At 37.9% G+C, this 24,265-nt stretch overlaps 1 protein-coding gene across 1 annotated transcript; it reads left to right on the top strand.

The window, feature by feature from the left end:
* Positions 1 to 12,824: 12,824 nt before the first annotated feature.
* On the top strand, positions 12,825 to 23,113 carry TMEM184C (transmembrane protein 184C). The gene is made up of 10 exons (XM_065836195.2): positions 12,825 to 13,149; positions 14,651 to 14,781; positions 14,879 to 14,915; positions 15,715 to 15,920; positions 16,719 to 16,793; positions 17,669 to 17,762; positions 19,380 to 19,492; positions 20,065 to 20,164; positions 20,675 to 20,846; positions 21,289 to 23,113. Exons 1-10 carry the CDS (start codon positions 13,033 to 13,035, stop codon positions 21,579 to 21,581), a joined length of 1,338 nt encoding a protein of 445 aa, XP_065692267.1. The 5' UTR covers positions 12,825 to 13,032; the 3' UTR covers positions 21,582 to 23,113.
* The last annotated feature ends 1,152 nt before the right edge of the window (positions 23,114 to 24,265 follow it).

The raw sequence follows: 24,265 nt of genomic DNA, 5'->3' as shown, positions 1-24,265 counted from the left end.
CTTGTTCCAATGTTCTGTTACCTTCACTGAGAAGAAGTTTATTCTCAAATTTAAGTGGAACCTCTTGTGTTCCAGTTTGAACCCATTACCCCTTGCCCACAGCTGCACATGGATTCACATAAACTGTATTTATTTGGGACTTGGCATCCTTCTCCCAAATAACAAAGATATTTCTCTTTGATTAATTAAATTTATGGAGTGTACTTATATGTGTTAAGGGTGTCTGGCTTCTAAATATTGCAAAACCATAAAAGCGTATGTTTTTGAAGCTGATTATATTATGTTTTCTTTAAGAGTATCTGTAACTGTAGCTGAATAAATTTTCCGTTAGGCTTTACAAAACAAATTAGTTTGGGGATGACAAAGCATGGAAAGTTTTTCTACAAAATGTACTACTGCAGAATCAGAGAAGTAAATAAAAATAGGGTTTTTCAAGGGAAATATGCAGTTTTGAAGATAGTTATGTACCCTAGCAAAGCTCACACTGGCCTTAACTGCTGTTTTACATGCTAAACTGGATTCTTGGAAGTCAGTGGAAGCTGTGCCTGAGTAAGCAGGTTAACGACCAGATACTTAAGAGGTGAGTCAGTTTCGTCTTTCAGATATTGTCTGAGTGTCTTTCAGAACCGAATTAACCATTTGACTCAAAATTCTGTTCTGAATTATGTAAAAGTAACTCCCAGCCAAATCCACAGTAGTGCACACATGCACCTGGGAGTGCTGGCTCAGAGAACAGGACCAAGCCTGTTGTGATGATGATCCCTGATGTATAAATGCTCTGCAAATTAACTGAAACAATCAAGTTCAGCATTCCTTCCCCACCACTGGAATACCAGCTGTAGCACACTGACTAGAAGTCTGAGATGACTAATGTAAACCTTTTTGCTGTAGTTCTCTCTTTGCCGCCTCCTATGGACTTCATTCAAAATACAACAGAAGAAACTTCCATCTCTCTTACTTTAGTTTTGAACTGCTTCAAGCACAGACAGAACAAATAGTATTCCTGCTTGGAGCATGAACTGGGGTTATGCCAAACTCCAAGTACCACAGGAGGTAGAGGCAAGTGTAGGAGAAAAAAAACCAATTATATAGAAAAGCTCAAATTTCAATGTCAGCTGATATTGTTTCTAACAGAAGTTAGAAGAATGATGAAGTTTTATACGGTCTAGCAATGGATAACAGTCCAAAGAAATGCTAAAGACTTCCTCCAGCCATGGTAACTAAGAGCTGAATTTGGCCCATGAATCATCCAGTACGTTTCTTCTTCTGGGCAATGTGAGTCTAAATACTTCGTAGTCACAAAATATTTTGATGTGGTTGTAAGTAAATATAGTTAAATGTTTGGCAAAATCAAAGTATACTTGCATTAGAATAAGCACATCTAATTTGTAAAACAATATTAGGAATCATTGCTGGTAAAACAATTCAGTTTCTTAAACAGAGAAAAGCAAAATGCTAAACCAGTGCAAGATGCAGAACTGAATTTCTTGTGTTTGTAAGAAAACCAAGGAAAAATATTGCTGGGTTCATTCAGAGGCTAATTTCTATATTGTAGGTATTTTGAAATCCTGTAGTGAAATCTCTCTTTGGGAATTGCACTACTCTTCTGTCCAGCACTCAAAGTTTATTAAAGTTTTGTGGGAAAAAAGCTGTTTGGCAGCATCCCAGTCCATAAGGGTCTGAGAATGATGTGCCAAAAAGGCTCAGGAGGCCTAAAAGGCCATTTCAAAATATGGAGAAGCTTTTTTTTTTTTCTTCCAGAGGCCCAGTTCAGGGGTTTTCAGCTTGTTTCATGGATTTTTCCAAGCTGCAGCACAAAAGCAAGCAATTTGTTACAGACACCCAAAAAGCCTCTAATATTATGATGTGTAAGCAACAGTGCTGCTTTAGAATTAAAGGTTTGTTTTTATGTTTTTTTCCACTAATAGCTAATAACTGTCTATGCGTAGATATGTAGAAATGTATTTAGTGTGAAGATTATCTTCTGGTCACATTACTGTTTACATGTTGGCAGGAATCAAAGTCTATTTTCATCTTCACAATTCTGCATGTTTCTCTATACCAAGATTCCTCAAAAAGTGAAAACTTAGTTTTTACAATTTTGTACCTAGTCATATGCATAAGCTGTTACAAATATTTCAGCTAAACATGTCCGTGCAAGGATAAAAGCATGGGTAAAAGCAAAATCATGCGTGTATTCTGGAAAGAAAAGCTATTTACTTTTTTTCTCCTTTTTAGCAGTCTTTTCAGCGACTCAACAGACTACCTACATCTCAGAGCATTTGAATTTAAATCACTATAAAATTCCTTTTAGTTAATTTGTTTTAAATTATTGAGACAGGTACTGACTTGGCAGAAGCAGCAGGTTTGACAAATCACAGCTGAAATGCATGAGTTTTAGGTATAATAGGTATTACACAGGAAACTTCTCAAAAAGTTCCTTCTTCCATTAATACTCAGGGCCCAATTCTGATTTCAGTAACATCACAAGGATTTTCCCCTTTGAATTCTGAAGAGAAAGATCAGGCTCAGACTATGTTTCTTACTTTGTCATTTTAAGAACTAACCACAAGCATGGAGACAAACAGAAAGAGAGAGGTAAGGAGGGAGAGTCTGTTCATTCTATTGTATCTTTCAGATCCCTATTGCCGAATGTAGGACACATCTAGAAGAGAAAGCACTTCACTCCTAAGTATCACGCCATCTGATTTTCATCTTCCTGGCCTGTACAACTGAATCCAGAGTTTAGAGTCTTCATACAGTGCAGGAATGAAAGTTTTCGCATCTGGTACATCCACAAAAATCATCATGTTGTATAGGGAGTGGACTAATTTAAGCTGGCACTCACTGAAAAGCACTCTATCCTGTTTTCCAGTCCCACCTCCTAAAATTATTTTTGTAATTATCCAGGACTGAATATTTTCTTTTTTTCTGTAAAATTTGACAACAGTTTCTCTTTCTCACCAATGGGCCATAACCGCAAAACTTAAATGCTGACAGTTAATAGTGAATTATCTTTGGAAAGTGAAATTGAAGATGTAAGAATCTTTCACACATTCTAAAAACTCTGCTGCCTGCTAACTAAAGCGTAGTCTGAAGGAGGGGTTGAGTCCTTTCAGACAGACAAGGGAATTGAACCTGGATCTCATCCACAGTTCTGTCTGTTCTAAGCACTAAGCTACAGTCTGAAGAGAAACAGATTTTTCCACTGTGGGGCCAGCTGTTGCTGCAAGGTCTTGGCCTACTATGCATTTTTAGTGCTCTCCTACTGGACTAAACTCTCCAGGGGGACATGCAGAGGAATGCTTCATTTCTGTACACCTACTGAGCATTAGCCTGAGTTAATTATAAGGCTGCTCAGTCCTATTAAGGCTTAAGTACCTTTGAGAGCATGAACGAGCATTGCCGGAGTACTTCATGCACCTCATAATACAAAATGCCCAAGCTTCCAATCAAACTTAGGTACCTCCAGGGTTACGTGGCAGATGTGGAAACATTTTTAGGGCTGCAATTTTGACCCAGGGCATCTAAATTCCACTTGACTTGAACATCAGATGTTTATGTCCTTTTCAGCCCTCATCCCAGATTAGAATCAGCTGCTTAGGAAAAAAAAAAAACCTTAATATCTGCATAATGCTGATTTTTCAGAATTATTTATAAATATTAAGTAATTAATCTTCATATTGCCCCTGGACAAATATTTCCATTTTACATATATTAAAAAAATGTGATAAATTGCCATAGGCTACAACTGAGTGAATATCAGAATTAGAATGGACTCAGACTAGAACTTAGTTCATGCCTTTCAGTAGACAAAAAATCTCACTCTTCAGTAGAAAAGTTATGTTGACATGTTTTAATCAACCAAGGGCTTTTAAAGTGGTTTATGTTGTGTTTGGGTTTTGGGTTTGTTTGTTTTTCAAAGAATACACAAAATTTTGCAGCACTACCTTTCAATTCTGGTAGACTATTAGCAACACTGTTCAGTAAAAAACTGAGAAAGCATGATCAAAACTTATTTTTAGTGAACTTTGGCTTTTTGTATGGTGTTAGAAGGAATGATTGGAAATACTACATTTATGCAAGCTTGATACATCGGTTAGACAATCACTCAAACTAAATAAAAGCCTTATTAGATCACTTAATCACTACCAATAACAGCATTGTCTACATCACATAAACACTGAAGTATTTTAGGAATCTTTAACATTTTATGCTGCTGCTGTCTTTTTTAAGATAGAAAACCCAGAAGAAACAAACAAAAACAAAACCCAACCAACCAACCAAAAAACCAAACCAAAAGTAGGATGCTTTCTCCCTTCCTAGCTGAAGGACTTCTACAGTTCTGGATACCTGCAAGAATTGCTGCTAGCTTGAAAGGATTGCCAGCTACCAACCCCTTCACATCATATTCTTGACTTGAACAGCTAAAACGTATCCTTTCTTAAGTTTTGTTGCATGGCTTATCTGTCCTCTCTCTCCATACACAACTTTAGAGTATGTTAACCACTATAATATGACAAGTGCTAGAAAATCCTAACATATGAAACTATTTCTAGGTTAAAGTATCAAAACTGACAAAACGTCAGTATTATTGAAATTACAAATTGCGACCTTTAACAATCATCCTACAAATATTTCCAACATAACAATTTTCACAACTCTACATCTTGATAAATGTTTGTTGTTTTATAACCAGCAATTCAGTATATCAATTTAAATCCACAAATCTTAGTTGAGCACTTCTAGTACATGTTTATCTTTACCACAAGCAACATTAGGCCAAGAGCACAAGTATTTTGTTACAGAACACATTTGATTTTTTTGTGTGTAAAAATGCTGCATGTATTCCACATACAATATGCACGTGAGCTCTTACCACAGAGACCACACCTTGCAGCAATATGCATAATTTACAGCAATTAAAGTTCTAATTTTAGATATTCAATAAATTGAATATGGGCATGGCTCTGACACTCCTTTAGTAAACTCTCACTTCAAATAAGACTGCTAAGGATATCTGCATGATGGGAAATTTTTCCTATTATTCAAATACCTATTCCTTTCCTTACAAAAACCTATAATTTTTACTTCTCTTCTGAAATCTCCAGATGAGAATACTACAGGTTTATGTTTACATCACACTTCAGATTTTGAAACTGCAGTCGCTTAAATACCAGGGCTTCAATTTTAAGGCCGACAACACAACCTAGTGGTTATTCATGTTCTTCTGAGATACTTAATACCTCAGTCACTGCTGCATGAATGCTCTTCTGGTATCGTTCAGTGCATGTATTTTTTCTTCTTTTTGCTTTATGGATCAATGAGGAATGAAGTTGGGATTTAGGAAGGAAGTGTCTAATAATAAAACTAACATAATTCAGGAACATGGAAGATTTCAAAATTGGTTCTATATATCTTTTAAGCAAAAACATACTTCTGATAGGCAGAAAATACAATGAAGGGTAGTGCAGTTTGTAATTTTGTTTTCATTTTCCAATAGGAAAAAAAAAATCCGTTGTTTACTTTAGATTCATCTAGGTGGGTTTACCTGGGAAATAGGATTAAAGGGCTACACACATTACTAAGTACTTAGCTAGTCAATAAAACTATAGATTTAGTTAACAAAAATACACCTAATACAGGATTTTAATGTGTTTTCTTGCCAGTCAAGTATACAACACAATCAGATAACTGTCTGTTGAAGCAGGCAGTAATCAAGAGAAAATAGAAATAAAATGTTGCTTAACTGTGTTAAAATAACATTTTCTAATAGCCTGGTTTAGAGATTTTTTAAATGACTCCTTATGTGGAAAGCTGTAACATATGGGATACCTATAAGGAAAATCTTGAAGATATTTTTCCCCAGGTGAGTTCACAATTTTGCATTGCTGCAAAACTTTTCAGCATATTTCTCACTCTGATGGCTGGGATATTATCATATTTATAATGTATATCTTCTCAGTGGGAAATATCAGGTCTCTTGAAGGAACAGACCTGTAAATGGAGTACTATATCCCTGACAGGCTGTATAAGCTGAATTACCATTTGCCTGCTGAGACCTGCTTCTTGCTGTGGCAGTTCTGTAACAGTATTAACAAGAGGGAAGTACACTCTTGCAGCAGAAGCTGATATTGTGAAGGAAGGAAGGTAGTGAACATGGAGTTGACCCTTACGTGTTTTTCTTCCCTCATATTTGGGTCCACATATTTCTTTCCCCTCTTGAATCAGCTTCAGTTATTCTAGAGCTATTTTATTGCCTAATATATTTTCCGTATTTTGTTTATGGTTACAATATTTAACATCATGTTATATGGGAGAAACACATTTTCTGCTACTAATATTCATGGATTTCAGAGAAAATTCACAAAATAAGTTTTTCAAAGGCTCAAAAATCAGAACTCAGTTAAAAGGATCCCTAGTTTTCAGTTTAGCTTCCTGGCCTTCTGTTGTCTGACTCATGTCCAATGTATGTTACTGGTAAGGCTAATGTCTCGATTTGGCTGAAATGAAAACTTGTGCAGAAATAGTCCCTGTGCCCCACCTACAGGCAAATCCTTCCTTCCCTATGATGTTGAGAAATATATGCAGGTGCCACGTATTCTCTCATAAAGGGAGTAAAAGAAGAGGAACGTTCTAGCTGCCCAAACTCTGTTAACAATCCCAGATGGGTATGTATACTGTGTTTTACAGCTATAGCTGCGAGGTCAGAGATGACAGTGTTTTTTTCATCACAAACATTTTCTGAATGAGCACTGACAGTGGCTGTAACAGCAGGTACAACCTGAGCAACAGTACTGCCTGCTTCTCTACCAGGCCAGATGGAATATTTCCTGGAATAATTTACACAGTTTGAGAATCCTTGTCATAAACAAAACTTCAACAGTAACACAGGGAGTTCTCACTAAAAATCTGCTAGCTTCTCAACAGAAAGGCATGTAACAGGTAAAGGAGAAAAGATGATTTGCAGGTAACGCTATTTTCTATATATTAATATATTTTGATGCCTAATGGAAAAAAGTTGTGGTTGGAAGTGGTATCTGGTCATGGTCCACATGACAGTTTTCTTTCTTCATAGGTGATGGGGTATGGGAGTGATTTGCTTATGACCTTTGTCAGAGTTGAAAAATTCTGTCATGGCGAAGGTGTTGAGCAGCATCTTTGCTGCCATATTAAGCCACCATATTATTCTGGTATAGATTTTGTTCCTATGAATGCCATAATCAGAATGGTTGAGGTTGGAAGGGACCTCTGGAGGTCATCTTGTCCAAATGCTCTGTAGGGCTACCTAGAGCTAGTTGCCCAGGACCATGTCCATTTAGGTCTTTGATACCTCCAAGACTGGAGACTCCACAGTCTCTCTGGGCAACCTGTTCCAGTCCTGAGTCACATTAAGTGCTTCCTTAACAAATCATACCAAACAGTCCTCTTTGCTAAAAGAAAAACCCCCAAAATACTTGAATTTTAATTTGTCTTTCATCTGGAGCGTGGACTTTCAGCGAACCAGTATAATGGCTCAGTTAAAACTGGATCTAAATGTTGTTTGTTCTTAACTGAAAGTTGTATCTGATAAAAGTTTGGAAAGTTTTTTCTACTACAGAATTCTCCAGGGAGATCCTGCTATCAAGAACCAAGTGGCAAGAAGACTTCATAATAATCTTGCTGAATTTCCAAACATTTGGCATGCATTCTTTCCATTCTTTCACAGGAATGATGTGCCCTTCTAAGGAGTTGTGTATGAGGGTTATTAGATTATTTCATGTTCACCACTTCCTTTTACACAGCCCCTATTTGTTACTTTGTAATGTTATATTACTTAATATATTTTGAAGCATCATACATAAATGAATAAAACCATCAGTGCTTTGCCAAGAAAATACAGATGTCCATTCACTGCAACAGGAGCTCATCTTTTAAAATGTCGAAGAGCCCAGTGATAGTAGGCAGCTAAGAAGTCCCTGGCTAGCTAACATGCAAAAGTCTGAGTAACCATGAAAACAAAGAAGCCACATCTTGAGTTACTACCCAAACTGCAGGTTACAGATGCTTCTGGATCGGAACAACAGTCATCCCCTTCAATGTCATCCACAAAAGAAACAAGGAAGTAATCAGAATGTGATGGCAGCATTTCCATAACAAAGATCAATTTCTTAGAATTGATGACAGCCCTGTGATAGAAAACTGATGATGGAAAAGAAAAAATAAATTAAATTGAGTTTTTAACTCTCATTACGTTTTAATAAAATGAAATAAAAATGCGCTAGTAAGGTTGCTGGTGTGAATAAGAACCAGACTGAAGGGTGAACTAATCAGCTGTATCACACCTCACAGAACTGACAGTAATACCACCAGAATACGAGAGGGGAAATCTGTGATTTTCACTGTGTGAGAATTTGAGTTTAATCCTTACTGTCCATCCCAGTGAAATTCTGATCAGGCAAGATGGACAGCCCAGTTATTACTAAGAGTCTACGCTTGCAAAATATAAAGTAAGAAGAAAAAAATTAAGAAAAATATTAAAATAATGGCATAAAAATAAAAATATAATTAATGAATAATATATACCACATACTTTTCTAACTATAATTATAAAATAGACTATTTTCTTTACCATTTTAATTTAGTGAATTATTCATAGGTTTCCATATACTAAGGAATAATCCCAGTTTATTATGTTTTGACACAACTCTCTTTTAAATAAATTTGAAATTCATGAAAGCAGAATGTACATAATGATTGACATCAATAATAATTCACATCAGTCTTTCCAGTAATGGAGAATGATGCTAGTACAGCTGTTATCTCCAAGAACTGGGGAGTAGCTTTGTTACTCTTTTCTCTAATATTAGAAGCCATTTAATAGTGAATATGAACTCTGTCGGTTTGGTTTTTAGCAATATTTCACATGTAGCCTCTTGCTAAAAACAAGGAAGTCTGTGTGTGTTCTGGAGGCAGAATTAGTCCCACACAGTGCTGCTAGTTCACTGACAACCCATACAACACTTGGAAAGTGATTCCTTCTCTTATGTGTCAATTATGACTTTTTCACTGCACAATACTTTGAAAAATTGTAAATTCATGAACGTGAATCTATGTGTGAGGATGAGACTTCATACAGATGTTTCCTGCATTGCTGAAACAAGACTAAGGGACAAGAATATTTTTAACTGTTAGCTCACAAGAATGCTACATTTTGAGGGCCATATTGTTATTAACTCATATTAATTTCTGTTATAAAATCATTTTGGTCTATGAAACTATTTTAGAAGCAAAATTGGTTCTTGGCAATGGAAGCTTGGCATAACACATAGAACATGCCCTCAGTTTTGCTACAAGACGAGTAGTGAAAAAACTTATTTCCTACAAGCACAACAGAAGACTAGAACCTCACAGATCAGTACAGCTCTTCTTTCTGATCAAAACCCAGAATCATTTCTAGGACATGAAGTGGAAGATTTCCAATCAGAACCTTCAATGGTGGAAATCACTGAAGCTAATCTATTTCAGTGCTTAAGTATACACAATTTCTCTTCTTGCAGTTTCAGCACACTTGCACTATCTACATCAAAAATAAGAGAATATTATTCTTATCTTTGTAGCTGATATTTACACATTTATCATGTTTCTTTTAGGTCTTCTCTAAACACAATTAGTCTTTCCTGAAAGCATCTGCATTTTTTAACTTCTGATCATGCTGGTTGCTTCTGAGAAGACATATCTTTCCATTTTTTTAACATCATGCACAATATTCCAGTTAAGCCCTTACCAATGCTAAGTCGAACAGAATCATTGTTTCACTTCTTCTATGAAAGATACTTTCATTTACATATTCTAGTATAGTGCTCCCATTTTCCCAAGTTGTTTGAGTATTACTTGCTCACATATTTTGACTTGAATGGATGGAAAACACGCTTTTCTTCGACTGTTAAAATAACCTAAACTGTCAGATTTATGGTAAAAAAGCACTCCAGTTGTTTTGTAGAAAAACTTTCTGAAAGTATTCAAAACAATCCACTTGCAGAAATGCATTCCTTTAACCTTTTTTTTTCCAGGATTTACATTTACAATATGGTTTTATGTAACAACTGCCACTGGAGAAGCGTGTCAAATTTAATAACCTTATTATCTTTATTGCATAGATTCAGACTAGTATATCAATATGGCATCACATGAAATCAAAGACAGCAGAGCTGAAAAGATTTATTAGGTTTTCTAGTCCAATATTCTTCTGATTAAATATTAATTAAAACAAATCTGCAGTGGCTGGCCAATGAATATACTTGAGATAAACAGTATGAGTAAAATGATGTTCCTTTCTTTCAGAAAGGTAGAAGTAAGCATTAGTTTGGCTGAGACAAGCACACAAAATAGCAGCAGACAGAAAAAGACTGGATAAGCTCAAAACAATGACTTTAAGTCTGTGAAGTGTTTAAGTTCTCCCCAAGGATTTTTTAGGCCAGTAAGTGCTGAAGAAACCCCAAAAGTGCTACAAATGATGCAAGAACTTGTATCAAGAACATCACCAAGAAGCTAACTCTCAGCTTGATATCCTTAGGGAAGTAAAAAAAAAAAAAAGGAAAAAATACAACCTAGTGCTTCACCTTCAATGAACCAAAGTACAGGGAAAATGGGAAAACTTAAAAAAACCCATTTAATTTACTAATTAATGATGTAAAATGATTTCTGTCATTTTGGGTATATTAATTATGGATAAGTTATCATCACAGTTATTTTAGTACTCATGCATTTGGGTTGTCTCCTTTTCCAGAAATGTTGGAAACATTTGGGTTTGTGTCTATTACATGTGTGAGAAAAATATTTATATTTACATACTTCGAAATGACTGAGCTTGTTAGCTTGCAATTTACTGACTTCTTACTTCTTGCACATTTTGCCAATAATGGGTTACATATAAAGAACAAGGGTGAACAGAACAGGCACCTTAACACTGATTTGGTAATACAATACAGAAATGTAGTATTCCACTGCATAACAGTATAGAAAGAACTGTTCTTTAGTGCCACTACCAGTGAACAAGATTCTGTTCAGAAGTTTGCCATAAACTCAAGCAAATCAGTTACCTCCGCTAAATTTTTGTTTTATTTGTAATATAGGGATGATCCTTCAGTCCCCTTAAAATTTTTCTTATCCCTAAACTTTAAAATTCAATTTATAGTTAATGCACTGACTGGTAGAAAATTGTAGAAATGGCAGTTGGGGTATCAGACTTTTTACTTAAGGTGTGCAGGGCTGCTGCTGAGACGACAAAGTCAAACCACTCTTCTAAGCTCTAGATAGTGGTGGGAAAGGCAAGTAACGGAGTAAATAAAATAGATGATATCCAGGTGGAAAAGAAAGGACCTCATAACTCAACCTCAAGTGCAGAGGAACCTACCAGTTACTGAGGTTGCTTAGCTTGCTTTGCCTCCTAACACATCAGATGGAGAAGGAAAATTTAACACTGCTGATTACACCAATTCTAGGAGAAGCAGTCTGACACGTTTCAGGGGTTTGCTATTTACTGAGTAGGAAATTTCCTTTCACAGTGCACACATCCAATCAAACTGTGCTTTCAGTCATCTCGACAATACAAAGACAGCAACTATTCAAAAAACCACATGGCTTCATTATTTGAAAAAAGGTCTGCATGCACCATTGGTAACTTAATAGTGGAAAGCCTGGGCAAACAATTGCAATACAGAGGAAAACGGAAAAAAAAACCCAAACAGGAATTTAGCGGGGGGGAGGAGGGGGGGGGAAAGAAGGAAGCCAGTGACTGTTCCTTAGTACCTCTTATCTCTTATTCCTTGTGGTTTCTTCCAGCATACGCTTCTCACTGCTGCCTCAAACTAATATTTGCGGTTACTTCCTTCCAAGAATTTATAGCTGCATTTCCTTGGATATTTGGCAGTGTCACCAATGGTTCTAATTTAGTTAAGCACCTGAGTCCCTATGGCTTGTCAACAACTACTATAGAGTGAAGTGGCGTTTTAGCAAGGCAAAGAATACAAATGTCTAAATATTTGATATTCAATACAGATTTTTGCATTATTCGTGTGTCCACTTGGGTCTTCATGTCACAGCCTCTCTGCACCAGGTTGTTCACCCCGTCCTGCTCTCAGGTGAGTATCCATGGAGGTGTTTTAAAGGGGACTGTGTTTACAGAGGCTTTGTCTGCCTGTGCTGTTACACTGCTCGTCTGTGCTTAAGTTTAATTCCCGCAATTTTCGCAAGCTTCGTAAAATAAATCTCACGAGCTCCGGCTCTCCCTGGCGTGACCCAACGTTCCCACGCTCTTCCGCTGCGACATGTGCCTGTCACCCGCGTTATGTGACAATTACACTGCGGTACCCCCGGGAAGGCCGCCTGCTTCTTCCCGGAACGGCTCGGTACTTAAACACTTCTGCCGGGAACGGGGGTTGGGGGAGCGCTCCCTCAGCTCGGGAAGAGCAACCGAGCCGGAGCGCACCAGCAGCGCGACTAACGGCTGAGCACGCGCGCAGCCGTTAACCGAAACAACGATCTCCGCCGCCAGCCAGCCGCGCGCAAGCTGCGCGAGCCCCGTGCCGCGCGGCAACCGCCAACGGCCGCTCCGCGCGCGACTGGTGAAACTCAGCTGTGGGAGAGACCATTGACAGCCGGGGAGGAGGGAGACAGAAGAGACCACCCTTCCGGGGAGGGTACGGCCGCTCCGTTCCCAGGCGTTGTCCCAACCGCCGGCGGCTCCTCTTGGTGGGCGGGGAATCCGCGATAGGCAGGGCGACGTACCAATCGGCGCGGTCGCTGAGATTGGAGCGGGGTAGCCGAAAGCGCTGCCGGGCGGAAGTGCCGTGGGGGCGTGTGCGCGGGGTGGTACCGGGCAGGGCAGGGCACGGAGCAGAGCGGAGCTGGAGGGGGTTGCGGGCGGCCCCGCCGGTGATGCGCGCCCTGCGGAGGCTGCCGGGCCCGGCACCGACCCGCTGAGGCTCCGCGGGCGAGTGCAGGGGGTTTTCGGCGTAGGTGTGCCCGGCGGTGGACAGTGTCGCCGCGGCCATGCCGTGCACTTGCGGGAACTGGCGGCGGTGGATCCGGCCGCTGGTGGTGCTGCTCTACATCGTGGGGCTGCTGGTGGTGGTGCCGCTCTGCGTCTGGGAACTGCAGAAGCTGGAGGTAAGGCCCAGGGTGCGGCGAGGAGCCCCCGCGGCTGGGGGAGGTGGCCAGGCCGGGCGCGGCGGGGGGCACAAGCATCCCGGAATTTGCAGTGGCCCGGCGGGACCCGGGCGCTGCGGGGCGGTTTCTCTCCGCTCAGGTAGTCGTCAGAGGCCAAGCGGGGAGAGGGGAGAGTGGAGAAGTTGCACGGCGCTGCTGCGAGCGTTGGTCCAGCGGCTGGAGCGGAGCGAAGGCGGGTGGGGCAGGTCGGGCTTACCGGTTGGTGTTACCGGGCAGGTCGGGGTTAACGGACGGGGTGTCCGTCCTTTTCCGGTTCAAAACCAGTCGTATTTAAATGGTTGCAACGATGCTGAAGAATCTGGAGCCGCTGCCCGGGACTGACAGTCTCTGCTAAACCCGGGGTCACTGTTCATAACCTGGTGTTTCAGGCAACTCTGTCTGATGAGGAAAGTTGAGGCAGTAGGTGGAAAAGCTGCTTTTTCGCCTTGGTGGTGCCGTCGTGTGTCACAGCAGCAGCGTGGGAATTGCACACGCATGTGACAGCGTTACTTTTCTGACAGATAAATTTTAACCTGAAAATATGTATTTTCGGCTTGTTGCACTGGAGGCAAGCTCTTTCATAGTATACTTCTAGCCACTTAGTAAGAGTGCTGTGTGTCTTCAGAGTCTTTTAGATTTCCTGCTTTGAAACTGATGTGTTTGTTCTTTTCTGGTGCCTTCAAAAATTCAGCATAATGGATGTTTAGATTGCAGTGGTATCTGAAACGTTAAAATCACTAAATCAGATATTGGTGGGAAAACTACTCAGAAGTGACCTTTGAGCTGAAAAGCAAGAGAAGATGTGGGATGGTGATGTACAGTAGGAAATCGGAGAAGAAAGCCTCAAACAAAAACTGCTTGAGAAGACTCTACTATATTTCTCAGTGTTTGGTATTTAGGATTAATAACATAGTTATTTCTCAGAGAGCTTGGTTGTAAAATTGTAGCCTTAAGTTTTAACAGACATTATATGTTTATATATATATATTATGTGTTTCAGATTGTTAAACTAGTTGAAATTGTATACTAGTTAGAACTGGATTTTAAAACTAAAAATAGTTTAAATCCACAAGCTTTCAGAAACTTCATAATGAAGCACTGAAGTGAGAAAAGTTCCAGACCTAAAGCAAGGAAATCCTCTGTGGCTTTCAGCAAATTAAATAGTTAGCATTGGGATGTTTTGTAGAATATCTTATGTTTATTAGTGACGCTTTTGTTTGGTTCTGCATGATCTGTCCTCTCTTATCTGGCTATCTAAGCCAGATAAACAGATAGCAAGAGAGACTTTGGGGTTTTGCATATTCGGAAAAGAGAGTTAGAAAAATTAAACTTAATATCGGGATATAAGCTTAATGTCCATCTTAAAACTTTATTCACAGTAAAAAAAAAAAGTATTGCTATACTGGTAAAACTTATAAGTATTAATACTGAAACTTTGATCTTGCAATCTTTTCTTTTCAAGGTTGGAATTCATACCAAGGCATGGTTTATCGCAGGCATATTTTTATTAATGACTATACCAATATCTCTCTGGGGAATACTACAACACTTAGTTCATTATACTCAACCTGAATTGCAGAAACCAATAATAAGGTAACACTTGATGTTCTACCTGTGCTACAAATGTTGAATTTAATTCACACTAAAAACACTGCTAGTAATATTAAATGTTCTTTTGTTATTGCAACAGGATTCTATGGATGGTGCCGATTTACAGTTTAGACAGTGTAAGTGTTCTCTTACTGTTAACAGCTTAATAAAATTCTCTTTGCTGTGGGAGTGAGGAAAAAGTGTCACAGTTAGCAGAAACAATGCTGCATGGAGAGTTGTAGCCCTACAAACTTGTGGGAATTCCTGTTTGTGGAGTATGTCAGAAGCATAGTTTGAACAATATTACATTCTTGTGGAGCTTGTGGGATCACTTTGCTAACTCTTCTTCACCCAGTCTGTCCTTGCATATCCTTTATGACAGATGTGGAAAGGGAGATGACAAGTGCCTGGTTTTGGTCCTTCTGTCCTCACTAAGAGCTGAACTGGAAACCAAACTCATCTAAGTACAGTCTCACAATTCAGTGCCTTACCTTTCTTTCCCGAGTTAGTCTTAGTACTATAATTCTTTCCCAAATAAGTTCTCAAATCCGTATTGGCAGTGACTATGTGAATTTTAGGAAAATAGTTCTATCTTGTTGGCTCCTAACAGGAGTAGGTTATGTGTAGGGAATCATCTCCTTGGTTACTTTTAAATTAAAGACTGAATTGCATGGTCAGAGACACAGACCACCTCTTGCGCAGTGCTTTAAGCATGTTTGAAGCAGCAGAGACGCAGTCTGAAGTTCTACTTACAATTTTACAGACCGTTATTTTATAGCCGTAGCATCACACTCTTATTAGCCAAATGGTTCAAGCCCTTTTTGATTAGTGCCTGCTGTCTAATGAAGTATTGCTTGCTGAACTAGCCAGCCAGTGTTGTCATTGGAATCACTTTTGTCTTTCTTGCATGTAACCTTTTGTGTCCCTCTCTTACAGTGGATAGCTTTGAAATACCCCAAGATTGCAATATATGTGGATACATGTCGAGAATGCTATGAAGCTTATGTCATCTATAATTTTATGGTTTTTCTTTCAAATTATCTAACCAATCGGTATCCAAACCTCGTATTAATAATAGAAGCGAAGGATCAGCAGAGACATCTGCCTCCTCTATGTTGTTGTCCGTCGTGGGCTATGGGAGAGTGAGTATATGATGGCATCTTAAAATTTTAAACTGTGGAACCAGATAGAAACATTTTGTTTTCATATTTAGTAGTATAACTGTTGTTGCTTGGCAGAGTCAGTTTATGGTTTGCACATAAACAAGTTATGGTTTGATTATCAACTATGAACCCTGGCTGAAAGCAGCTCTGAATGTGTTTTCATCTAGCTGTAAAAGATTCTAGAAATCACACTTAGTTACTAATATGCATTGACTTAGGTAGTGCTGAAGGAAGTTTCCTTATTTTTGAAAAAAATACTGGAAAATTATCTCCTTGAAATTGCTTCCTTTGCTATCATACGATATTTGCCAAAAACCTCATGTAGAATTGCTGGTAGCCCAGACAGCCTATTGCTTTTACTTTCAGAGGTGAAGGACGAAAGGGCACGTGCCTGTGAACTGTGTGTTTCTGGACGCTTAATCTGATAAGCATCTCTCTTAGGAGATTTTGATAAAGCTGTTTAAAATGTTAAAGACAAACTATGAATGTAAGGCATTCTTAAACATCTTCAGGCACAGTGAAAATTGCCTTTTTTTTGTTTAGTCCAGCTAGGATCTTTCCATGGGTGAAAGAAGTGAATCATTGAGTATACCTGTAAAAGTCCAGGTCTTTTGTGTATTGTGATATACGCGCTAGATACAGTAACATCTGAGGTCCTGGAAGCAGAAGTTGAAATTACCATGAAATAAAAATTCAGTTTAGTGAAACTACTGAGATCAGGAAATTTCCATAAATGGTTTTAAAATCCTTGTACAATGAATTTTCTTTCTCTTGCAGAGTTTTATTATTTAGATGTAAACTGGGTGTATTGCAGTACACTGTTGTCAGACCATTTACTACCATTATTGCTTTGTAAGTACGCTCATAAATAACTAACATTGATCTTCATGATGTAACTTTGAGTTACACTGGAAAGAATTTTCATGCCCTTTGTATTGAATCAAGGCAGTTTAAATGCAGGCTCGTTGTCTTGAATTCTAAATGAATCCTGGCAGTTTGAATCAACCTGTGATTTCTCTATGACTTCTCTATAGCAAATGACTATTTGCAGAATTTAAATAATAAATACTTATTGCCTGCTGCTGAAAGCAGTGGAAGAGACTCTGAAGTACTGTTTATGTGGGAAAGACATTTTTATGATCTCTCAATTTTTAGAGACTTTTTCCCTCCCCCCTTTTCTCCTTGGCTTCCACAATTTGGTATATTTAAATTCAGGTTTCATGTAATTTTAAAAATTCTATTAAAGTTTGCATGTGACAAGCCTGACTGTGTGCCTTCATACAGATCATATAACCTGTTATAAAGGAATAGCAGGTAATTACATGTTGATGCTGAAAGCTTAATTTCATAAACTTTGTTTTGATGGTCATTATTCTTAATTCTGTGGAACTGTGGAAAAACTTGCCATTCACCAAGAATATCCACATAGATATCTATATTACCTGTATGCATTCTAACAGTTAAAAGCAAAATAGCTAAAAAAAGTTCAGTTATTGAATTCATTCAACAATGAGACATGTTAACTCTGTATTCAAACACTGTTTTTTCTACGGACAGTGAAATACAAACTTCCTGTGCCGTATGCTGTTGGAAACTGCTGTTTCTTGTGCAGACCCAAATGCCCATATTAGAGTAGCAAAAGAGATTTTTGATCCAGGTAGCGAAGATTAGCATTGCAAGAAAGCAATCATTTACTACATAACAATTAATTCTAAAAATTCTTTCAGAATTTGTGAACTAGTGGGAGTGTATGATGAAGGAAATTTCAGCTTCAACAATGCTTGGACGTACTTGGTCATACTTAACAACATGTCACAGCTAGTGAGTACTGAGAGTGCATCTTTCTGCACTTTTAAGTCATCGTATTATTTGAATTTTCTTTTGTGAACTATTCAGATTATTTCTGTTAATGTCTGGTAATTCTTATGGGTAGAATATTTCCCACTGTAAGTCAAAGTTACTGTTAAATATATGCAAAATATGAGGAAAACAGATAATTTAAAAAATATTATTTTTACTATGAAGCTCTGTAAAGGAATAAGGTGCACCACCCCTTCACTCCAAACTGTTTGATGGGTGAACTGGTATGACCCAGACATGTCAGAGCTCTAGCCCTGCCCCTCTGCAGAAGAGATGAGGTCACTCACCCAAGCAGCTTCCTCCAGACACACACATGAAGAACAGGGCTGTGTTAAAAATACCATGTTACAAAACTGGTCGTAACAATATTGACTGAAAATAATGGAAGGGGTGCTTGCAGTGCTGAGATTCTGGCCTGCATAATACTTTGGAAGAAAAAGCCTGTGTAATTAGAAGGTACTCCTGTGTGTCTGTTTAGCCAATGCTTAGGTGTTAAGGACAAGGTTTACTCAAGAGCACTTGCCATTTTACCTTTTAATTATGAATTTAACCATAACAGACTTGAAGCATGTATGTTTTAAGAGGGAGGAAGTTGTTGCAGTGTGGAAGCCCCTGACCAGTAGCCAGCAAGTTTGGTTCAGCTGCCAGATGATGTCAGGCTGAAGCTAAGATATCAGCCCCTAGACATGAAAATTTCATTTTGGAGGTCACAGATTGCATTTAGTGGCTTGTTGGGAATGCAGAGCAATCATTTTCTGCTTTAGCCAGAACATGTTACCCACTGCAAAAGGAGACAACGGCACCAGCTCTGGCTCCTTGCTGCTTTAGCCTTCTCGCCTCCAAGCTTCTTACTTCTCTTGGCAACAGTGGCAGGAATCGGAACAGCATCATGTCCCATCCAAAAAGGGTGTCCTTGTCCTCCTGCCACCATTGTGGTTGATGGGTGGCTGTTAAGGAAGGAGCTGTAACTGTTTTCTGCTGTGACATTGTCCTGGCTGACATGCTTGCCTAAAAGAAACTTAGTAGTAAGAGGCTAGAGAATGTGCATGAAAAAGGGAGATCCCGATCTTTAGGTTTGGCTATATGTTAGTTCAGTGGCTTGCAGTTGTCATTAGTAGGAAACTTGTTCAGATTTGTGGTGAAAATTGTATTAATTGCCTTATCTTTCATAAAGAGGTAACATTTCACTCAGTCTTAACAAAAGCCTTACAGCGCATGTGCTTCTTCTGCCATTTTCCTTATTATGTGTTTGGCATTGAAAAGATTTAATGGCATCTTCCTCTGCTTTGCTTTAGTTTGTAGATACATGACCTCAGTCTCTGTCTGCCAATACCAATCGTTTCAGAAATACAATTTCAGGCAAAAAAAAGTCAGCTTTCAAACAGTAAGGCAAAGATTCCATATATCCAGAACTCTCTTCTAAAACAGACAGCTTTTAAAGTTTGTCTCATACTGTGATCTACATATATGTGTGTGTATGTATATATTTAAAAACAAACAAACAAACAGAGGAGATGCTGTAAAACAACTCCATCACAAAACAAACATGAATTTTCTTAATTTTCTTTTTCTTGTTAGTTTGCTATGTATTGTCTGGTGCTGTTTTATAAAGTACTACGTGAAGAATTGAACCCTATCCAACCTGTTGGCAAGTTCCTTTGTGTGAAGATGGTAGTTTTTGTTTCTTTCTGGTAAGTTAATAATTTACTCATTACTTCTTGCCCTCAGGGTGGATCATAAAAGAGCTAAAAAAGCTGGATTTGCTACTGAGGTTAAAGGCCTCAAAAAAATCTCCCCATAATATTAGTGAAGTGCTGTGAGGGGAAAACAGTACCACTATGTTGGATAGAGCAGTCTTACTCACTTGAGATTACATTTTAGACTTGTTATTGAGAGTCACCTTGCAAAATATCATAATTTATTTTAGAATCTTCACTTGCAGTTATTTCAAAACAAAGATAGGGGTTTTTTTTCACTTTTTAAAGTAAAAAAAAATACATTAACTTTTCAAAATAAGTTACTATACATTAACAATAAGTTACTATTTAAGCATTACTCACTTTTAGCTGCTAACGAGTACATTTGACTACCTGAATATTACTCTGTGGGCTGCAGTAATACCCTGAAAGAGAAGCAACTTTAAAGATTTTTGCATGCATGCCTGTATATATAGACATAGAAATAGGCTTTGTTTAACCAGATTTCTTTGGAGTTTTTTTTGGCACCACTATTACAGTAATAACAACAATAACAATCTTTATAGGCAAGCTGTGCTTATTGCATTGTTGGTGAAAGTTGGCGTTATTTCTGAGAAACACACCTGGGAATGGAAAAGTGTGGAAGCTGTGGCTACAGGCCTACAGGTAGGAGTAAACAGTTACTGCTTAGGGGGAAGTAAGATGTAAGATAGCTGGTCTCAAGCAAATTTTGTCATACTCACTTTAATTAACACATGCTAGATTAATACTGAATTTGTTGTTAGTTGGGCTGTGTTTTCAGCCAGTCACTCCAAGTGAGTTTTATGCTCAACACTTGTATATCCATGTGTTGGGCAGGAGGAATGTGCCTCAGTTAAATACTTCTGTTGGATATCCTTGCATTTTTTTAATGCAAGAATTCATTGTAGAGCTGCTGCTTGTTGAATATCACTTGCAGCAAGTGAGCCTATCAGGCAAGGACCAATTCCAATGTGTGTATAGTACACATGGTTCTGTGAGGCCTGCCAAGAATATCCTACTGCTGGTGGAAGAGTAGCTGCTGCCAGTATCCTAAAGCAGTTGCAGTACTTCAATTGTAGAAGAAACCCAGAAGCTATTTTTCTCCAGCTACAAATTATTAAATTTTAAGTTAAGTTAATGACTCTTTCGTTGCAGGATTTTATCATTTGTGTTGAGATGTTCCTGGCTGCTATTGCACATCACTACAGTTTTTCCTATAAACCTTATGTTCAAGAAGCTGAAGAAGGCTCATGCTTCGACTCTTTTCTTGCTATGTGGGATATTTCTGATATAAGAGCAGACATTTCGGAACAGGTTCGAAATGTCGGTAAGTAACAGACAGATTTGCGTGATCTGTTAACAGTATATACATTTCCAGCTTCATTTTATACTATTATCCATCTCTGTAAGTACCTTGAGAACATCTCATAGCAAATTAGTGGCAGCTGCAACCCTAGAGGAATTTCATGGTGTACCTGCACTTTGCTCTCTCCAGTACACCTGTTTAGAGTCTAGTTTTTTATTTTTCTTTAAAATTGATGGTTCACAGGGTAAATTACAGGTGTTTTAAACAGAAGACAGGGATGTCTTTTTTTCTTTTAATGGAAAGACATCCTTTTATTACCTAAAGCTTAACAATGCCCATGTAAAACTGTTATAAAGGAAAAAAAAGACTCATGTTCTACTTTAATATGCCTGGAGTTTGTGTTCAAAGACCTTGGTATACTGCTGAAAGTGCTAAAAGGTATTTTCATGTGGTGTAATTCCAGGAAGGACAGTTTTGGGCCAGCCAAGGAAAATGTTTTTTCCTGAGGATCATGAACAAAACGAGCATACGAGTTTATTGTCTTCATCTACTCAAGACCCAATTTCTGATGCTGCTTCAATGCCGTCTTCACCCATGGGTCATTATCAGGGATTTGGACACACTGTGACACCTCTCACAACACCAACAACAGCCCCTGCAGTCGACGGTATTTATAACACTTCTGCTATTCGAGATGCTGAGGAGTCACCTAAACTAGAGCACAATTTATCAGAGAAAGCTTTGGATAAAAGTTAGACTCACCTTTTCTTTGAATGTGTCAAGGAGTCTGTTATGTACTTGCCACACGTGCTCTGTTAATGTGTATTATTAGTGATCAAAGTTGAAAAGCTTGGAAAAGCAGACAGGAAGAGGATACAGCTGTAACTCGCATCTGAATTCTCAATCTATAATGGATGTATCTGTGAGTACCCCATGGATATAAAACACGCACACTTCAAAAGTTTCTGCATAAATTTAAGAATTAACTCCTTAAACTGCTAAACATTCATACATCTGTGTTACATCAAAAGACAAGTATGTCAAAATTACACTGACTTCTATTAATAGAAAAGAAACATTTGAAAAAATACTCCACTCTTCTAAAGATGAAGTGTAAATATGATTAGCAATTGGAAAACCTAATTTCAAGAATGTAATTTAAGGAGAACAGTAGCAAAAAATATTTGTATTAGCTTTGGCTGTCCTCTTAATGATGGTAACTTCCCTACCCCAGTGCTGAATGGAGTGTGGACAAAATGGTAACTTCTGTATAGATTCCATCTTCTTCCCTTTCTTGCATAGCTAAATAAAACCCCTTCATGAAGATAATTGTTACAGAGCATCAAAGACTCTATGCAAAGAAAGCATTCCCTACAGGCCTTGCTACAAAATTCCATGCCCAGAATATATGGTTGGTGTATCTGTTGTCCTTGTAGCTCATAATTTGTACGTCTTTTACATTCAGAAGAGACAGACAGGATATGTTTTGGTTTAATACCTTATACTTGACTACTTTTTTCCTATTGTTCTAAAAGAGTAACAGTTACTACCTTTGAATACATGGCAAGGGGGAATAAAAGACGTCAAAAAGAAAATAGAAAACCAAAATGGTTCCTTTATTTGAGCTGCAATAAATTCGTTAATACTATTTTTTTTTAATCTGTTAAAACAGGATATCTTTACAATGTGTCTGTAGTAATTTGTATTCATAAATGTGTGTGTGATTATTGTATTATGCTTCTAGTATATCCTAGATTCAAATGTAATAGTTGATTTCTTCCCCTACCACACCAGAAAATACTTTTGCTAAGGTAAAACTAAGTAGCTAGTCTGTTACTGAAGTTACTGGCATGAGATTTCAGACCAAGAAAAAGCACACTTATATGAAAAGGTTATTTTGCAAAAACTGACAAAATTGGAGGGGCATTGTTTTTATCCCATTACCAGATTTTTACTATTATTGCATGTTTGCAGTCTGACAAAAAATACCTTTGAGCACTGACCTTTTAAGTGACATTTGAAGCTTCCTTTTCAGCCTTGTTAGCATTTACAGGATAAATTTTTAAATACTGGCTGTCACAGTAAATTCATCTGAAGTGCTTTTTTTTTTTTTTTTTGCAGTACTAGTGTGATGTAAATATTGCGCCTTACTCACTAGGCTGCATTTTATAGTTGACTATGTACTTGCTGTATCTGAAGTTAGTGGGAAAGTGCAAATTCTTATTTTCAATTTGCCAAGTCATTGCCTTTGTTGTAAATAAGCAATTAAAGATTTTATTTAAACTGTTCACCTTCTCTCAATTTCATTTACCGCTCCAGTAATTCAAGAGTATGAATGAAACATGAGTATAACTGTTCTGTTCATGGTAGAAGGAGATCTTAAGTATAACTAGTTAAAGAGTTGGTGCTTTCAGTATTTTAAGGCTTGCACTGAAAAGGGAATTCTTGTTGCAGCTAATGAAGAATCAATCTACTTACTTATGCTTGGTTCCAGATCTCTTTTTATCCCTGTAATAGCCATGTTCTAAAAGGAAACAACTTGGAAAAGCTCACACCATCTGGCTTCAGTGCACACTACAGCCACTATTAGAAGTAATCTGATTTCCTGCATGTAGTAAAAAGGGCATTAGTAGAAATATCTGAAGGATCAGATCTGCTGGAGGCTAAATAACTGCTGTGCTCTAGCTTTTCAAAAACCTCACACTGAAGAATTTTTCTGAATACTTCAAGTTTTACCTGTTTGGTGTAAATAGGTAGGTAAGGTACAGAGAGGGAGCTTTCATAGGAAGACAGCCATTTAAGTGCTTTGGTTGCTTTTTTCACAGCATTTCTAGAACACTAAGTTATCATCTTAGTATTACTTGGTTATTTCAGTCCATGTGCATAGTATTCCTGCATTTTTTTTTCTGGGAGAAAAATTACTGTTTATTGCAGTAGCTTATAGGATCATAACTTCCCATTAAAGATTGCTACTGATTTTCCAAAATAAATAGAAATCTTTCAACAACACCTACCCTGTCTTTTGGTAGCTACTACGACAGTATTTTCACAGTATGACCTATCAAATTTATATTATTAAATTAATTTGCAAATAGTTCTTCACCTTTAAATTAACCATATTTATTCCTCAATTGTTTTATGCTTAATCATCTCCCAGCTTTTAATTAGAAGTATTAAAGATTGCTCTTGCTTTTTTAACACTGCTTGAACTCAGAAGTTGTTGTTTTCAGCTCTTTACTTAGTCTCATTGAGTAAGGGTAGAATACATCCTTAATTTTTCTTTAATTCATTTTACCATCTTGTTAATTGCTAAAAACCTTGATAAATACGCCTAACAAACAACTCATACTTAATATTTTTGCTATTATTGGAGGTCTGTCAGCATAAGAAGCCTGAACACTTTTCTATAAAAACTGCACTTTAAAATTATCCTGTACCCA

This window comes from Patagioenas fasciata, chromosome 4, assembly GCF_037038585.1.
Source record: "Patagioenas fasciata isolate bPatFas1 chromosome 4, bPatFas1.hap1, whole genome shotgun sequence".
NCBI classification, from domain to species: Eukaryota; Metazoa; Chordata; class Aves; order Columbiformes; family Columbidae; genus Patagioenas; species Patagioenas fasciata.
This window is presented reverse-complemented; position numbering and strand designations above follow the sequence as displayed.

What these genes read in the sequence shown, in the direction of transcription:
- TMEM184C (XM_065836195.2), top strand. Translation starts at nt 13,033, where the DNA reads ATGCCGTGCACTTGCGGGAACTGGCGGCGGTGGATCCGGCCGCTGGTG. An exon ending in CGATTTACAGTTTAGACAGT is followed by an intron (nt 14,916 to 15,714) that starts GTAAGTGTTCTC and finishes CCTCTCTTACAG; the next exon opens with TGGATAGCTTTGAAATACCC. An exon ending in GGAACAGGTTCGAAATGTCG is followed by an intron (nt 20,847 to 21,288) that starts GTAAGTAACAGA and finishes GTGTAATTCCAG; the next exon opens with GAAGGACAGTTTTGGGCCAG.